At 58.7% G+C, this 3,958-nt stretch overlaps 1 protein-coding gene across 1 annotated transcript; it reads right to left on the bottom strand.

The window, feature by feature from the left end:
* On the bottom strand, nucleotides 1–2,779 carry Cenpb (centromere protein B). The gene has a single exon (NM_007682.3). It carries the CDS (start codon nucleotides 2,586–2,588, stop codon nucleotides 789–791), a length of 1,800 nt encoding a protein of 599 aa, NP_031708.2. The 5' UTR covers nucleotides 2,589–2,779; the 3' UTR covers nucleotides 1–788.
* Between the last annotated feature and the right edge of the window lie 1,179 nt (nucleotides 2,780–3,958).

The raw sequence follows: 3,958 nt of genomic DNA on the forward strand, positions 1-3,958 counted from the left end.
TTGGCTGTTAAAACATTCACTCCCACAAAAGGGGAGTGGACAGATTTATTGAATTCAAGCTGGGAAAGGAGCACCTGGGTGGCTGGACTCTGGGCCCAGCCCCAGGCCCCTCTGCCCAGGATGGGGGTCTGCAGAGGATGAGGCAGAGGCCTGTAGCTACCCAGATTGGAGGTGCCTGCTGTCACGCCCCTGGAGGGCCTCCTGGAAACCTCCAATCTGGAAAGAAAACCAAGGGCCAAAGACTGGGCCAGAGAAAGGGATCTGGGGAGGTGGAAAGCAGGCAGAGGCAGGCTCGGGAGCCCGCCCTAAGTTACACTGTGCTTCTTTTAGCCTAGAGATGCAGGAGGGGGGCTGCTAGTTTTGTGGGGGCCTAGGCTAGACCTTCCTCTGGAGCCCTTTCCAGAATGGCTTTGGGATCCCCCCACCAAAGACCTGGTTGGGTGGCAGGGGGAGAGGCACTCTCTGGCCAAGAGCTTCCAGGACCCAACCCTGGCTGCTGCTGTGATCTAGCCCACTGATGGCATGGTGTGGTAGCACCGGACAGCTCCCCACCCATCCAGTGCCCTGAGCCCAGGGACTAATGGGGAGGAAAGAGGATTCTGAGAAAGAGGCAACAGCAGTGAGGGGGACCTCAGCCCCTGGGCCTGTCTCAGAGCCTGGAGCCTGGAACCTGGCGAAGCGTTGCTGAAAGCCCTGGGCTTCTCCAGCCATCTCCAGCAGCTGCCCAGAGTTCTCTGCCTTGGGCAGGAGCAGCCCATCTGGGCTGGGGTACAGCTATGTCCAGCAGCTCAGCTTTGATGTCCAAGACCCCGAACTCCCGCCTGCCTGGCATGGTTCTTCCTAGTCACGTGGACCAGATCGTGTTCCAAATGAAGGATGTGACTCTGCACTCGGTCATCGATGGGGAAGGAGGTCAGGTACCTCTTGACCATGGCAAAGTAAGCCATGGCCTCCCCAAAGCTGGGCACAGGGACCTCATCACCATCCTCATCATCCTCCTCATCTTCATCCTCCTCATCCTCCTCTTCATCGTCCTCCTCTTCATCACTGTCTGAGTCAGAGTCCTCTCCTCCTTCCAGGAAATGGAGAGTGGGGAACTGGGCCTCTTCCTGGACACTATAACCCCCAAAACCACCACTGGCTTCCACTACTCCCTGGGCCCAGTCTTCAGCCTCTAAACCCTCAGAGGAACTTTCTTCCTCCTCTTCATCACTATCATCAACCTCACCTTCCTCTTCTACCTCTTCCTCTCCTTCCTCCTCTCCTTCCCCTCCTTCCTCCTCCCCTTCTTCTTCCTCTTCCTCCTCCTCTTCCCCTTCACCCTCCTCTTCCTCCTCCTCCTCTTCTTCCTCCTCCTCTTCCTCCTCTTCCTCTCCCTCACTCTTGAAGGAAGTGGTGATAGTGGCATTAAGGCCACCTCCAAAACCCGCCTCACGAAAGCAAGTTGCTATGTCCGAGGGCTCCACTGCCTGCCAGGCTGCAGCCACAAAGTGCAGGGCCTCCACAAGGCCCAGTTGCAAGCCTGAGGGATCCTGGCCCTCGAGTGCTGCCATGGCCTTGAGCAACATCGCCTGGCGGTAGTGGCCCTTCACCTGTTGGACCACTCCTCGCTCCAAAGGATGCACGGTGCCAGGAGGGAAGAAGGCCAGCTGCACGTGCCGCAGGCCCGAGGTGTCCAAGGACTGGGCAGCCAGACGGCCGGCCAGCAGAAGGACCCGACGAGATTCTGCTGCCATTCGAGTGTCCAGAGCTTTCAAGTACTTAGCCAGAGCCTGGGTGGTGACTCCACCCTTCGAGTTGGCAGTGTAGTCGCAGGGCAGACCACCTTGCCCTGCACGGGGCTTGGCAGATTTGCCTGCGACCAGTGGGGGAAGCTTCTCGCTGCCATCGGCGTTGGCGCACAGCAAAACGCTAAGGCGCTGGGTGGCCTGGCGCGCCGGTCCATCACCTCCCCAGAGCCCTGAGGCCTGGTCCGACAGAAAGTCGTACCACAGGCTGGTCTCGGTGGCGCTGAACACGTCCTGCGAGGCGTAGCCCTCAGCTACCGACGGCGGCTGCTCCTCCCTCGTGTGCCAGCCGGGTGTGCTCCCACCGCTGCCCTCGGAGGGCACCGTGGCTGGGCCGGCAGGTGCCGCTGGGGCCCGAGGGGCAGAGCTTCGCGCCCGAGAACGGGTCACGCCGCTGCAGGCCACTACACCGTGGCGCCTGCGGAAGCGATCCAGCCAGCCGTTGGAAGCAGTGAAGTCGTCCATGCCCAGCTCCTCCGCTATCCGCAGCGCCTTCTCTTTCAGGATGATGCCCTTGACCGGCAGCCCGGCGGCGCGGATCTGCTGGAACCAAGCGATGAGAAGCCCCTCCAGCTTGTCGTACGGGGACAGCTTGTTGGTCTTGCGGCAGGTGGAGGCCACTCCGTACTTGCGCTCCGACGCCAGGATGGCGCGCTTGTTCTTCAGGATGGTGCTCAGCGTGGACGGCGGGATGTTGAAGCGCCGCGCGATCTCGCCCTTGCGTAGGTCCGGGTTCTCCTCCACCTCCTGGATGATCCGCGACTTCTCCCGGAACGTCAGCTGCCGCCGCTTGGGGCCCATCCCGGCGCGCCCTCCGCCCCGGGGCCCGGCACCGCCGTCGCCGCCCCGGGGCGGGGGGCCCGGGCCCGCGGCGGGGGGGGCACCTGGTGGCCTCTCCGCGCGCCCCGCCCGAGACAAAGCGGCTCGCGGGGCGGCGGCGGGCGGTGGCGAGCGGCGCGGGCGGCAGGACGTGCCCAGCGGGGAGCGCGGCGCGGCGCGGGGCGGAGCGCGCGCGGGATCTCGCGGGAAGCGGGGGGACGCTGGGCGCCGCCTCCCGGACCCCGCGCCGCTGCCCGGACCCGCCGCCGGGGGCGCTGAGGCCCGGACTGTGCGCCTCGGCCACGCGCGGGAAAGGTCATCGGCAGAGACAAAACGCACTTAGGCACCTGGACAGATGCGCAGGGACCTTTTGGTGCTCTCCGGTCTGCTCTTTCCTCCAGAGGCGGCTAGCTGGCATCAGGCTGCTTAGACTGCGTTTTAATTGGTTGGCGTCAAGCGATTAGGATTTTTTGCTACGTGTAAATGCAATTGTCTGTATGCTTCTTTTTAAATAATTGTCTTTATGCATGTGAATGTCTGCCTGTGTGTAGGCGCTCCTGCATGCAGATGCCCAAGCAGACCAGAAGAGGGCTTCAGACAGGAGTAGGATTGCAGGTAATTATGAATTGCAACATGGGTGCTGGGATCCAAACCTCTTGAGAGCAGCCTGTGCACTTTAAGTGCTGCGCCTTTTTCTCAGACACCTAACATGAACTTTAATGGTGTATACTCTTCCAAATGTGAAAGAGCCAATCTATGGTTACGCAGTTATGTTATTGTAAAGACAACATAGCATTTAAATCCACTTGATGGTGTTAATGACATTTTAAAAATTCTAGCAATTTTTGTGATGGCGCATGCCTTAATCCCAGCATGAGGGAGACAGAGGTAGGTGGAGGTTGAGCCAAGCCTGGTCTCCAGGGCTGTTTGTTATGCAGAATACCACTTTCTTGAAAAACAAAAATAAACAAGATCTAGTAATTCAAATCCATAAACACTATTAACATCTGGGTGTTATTGGTTCCCCCCTCCCCATGCAAGTAGCCATATCTAAAACTACAAAAATGCGTATGTACATAAACATCTGTACAAATAAATCTTAAAACCTCCTCCTGCAGGACCAAACACGAAAGTGATGAACCCTTGAGGCAGTGCGCACAGTGCAGTGTTTTGCTTGCCTGTTTTCGTTTTGTTTGAGCAGAGTCTCATTATATAGCCTTGGCTGACCTGGAACTCTGTATTGACCTGTTATGGTCTGAAACTCATGGAGATTCTCCTGCTTTTGCCTCCCCAGTGTTGGGACTAAAGCATGTACCACCATACCAGACAACCCAAGAAACGAGAGAGAGAGA

This window comes from Mus musculus, chromosome 2 (assembly GCF_000001635.26).
Source record: "Mus musculus strain C57BL/6J chromosome 2, GRCm38.p6 C57BL/6J".
In the NCBI taxonomy this organism is placed as follows: Eukaryota; Metazoa; Chordata; class Mammalia; order Rodentia; family Muridae; genus Mus; species Mus musculus.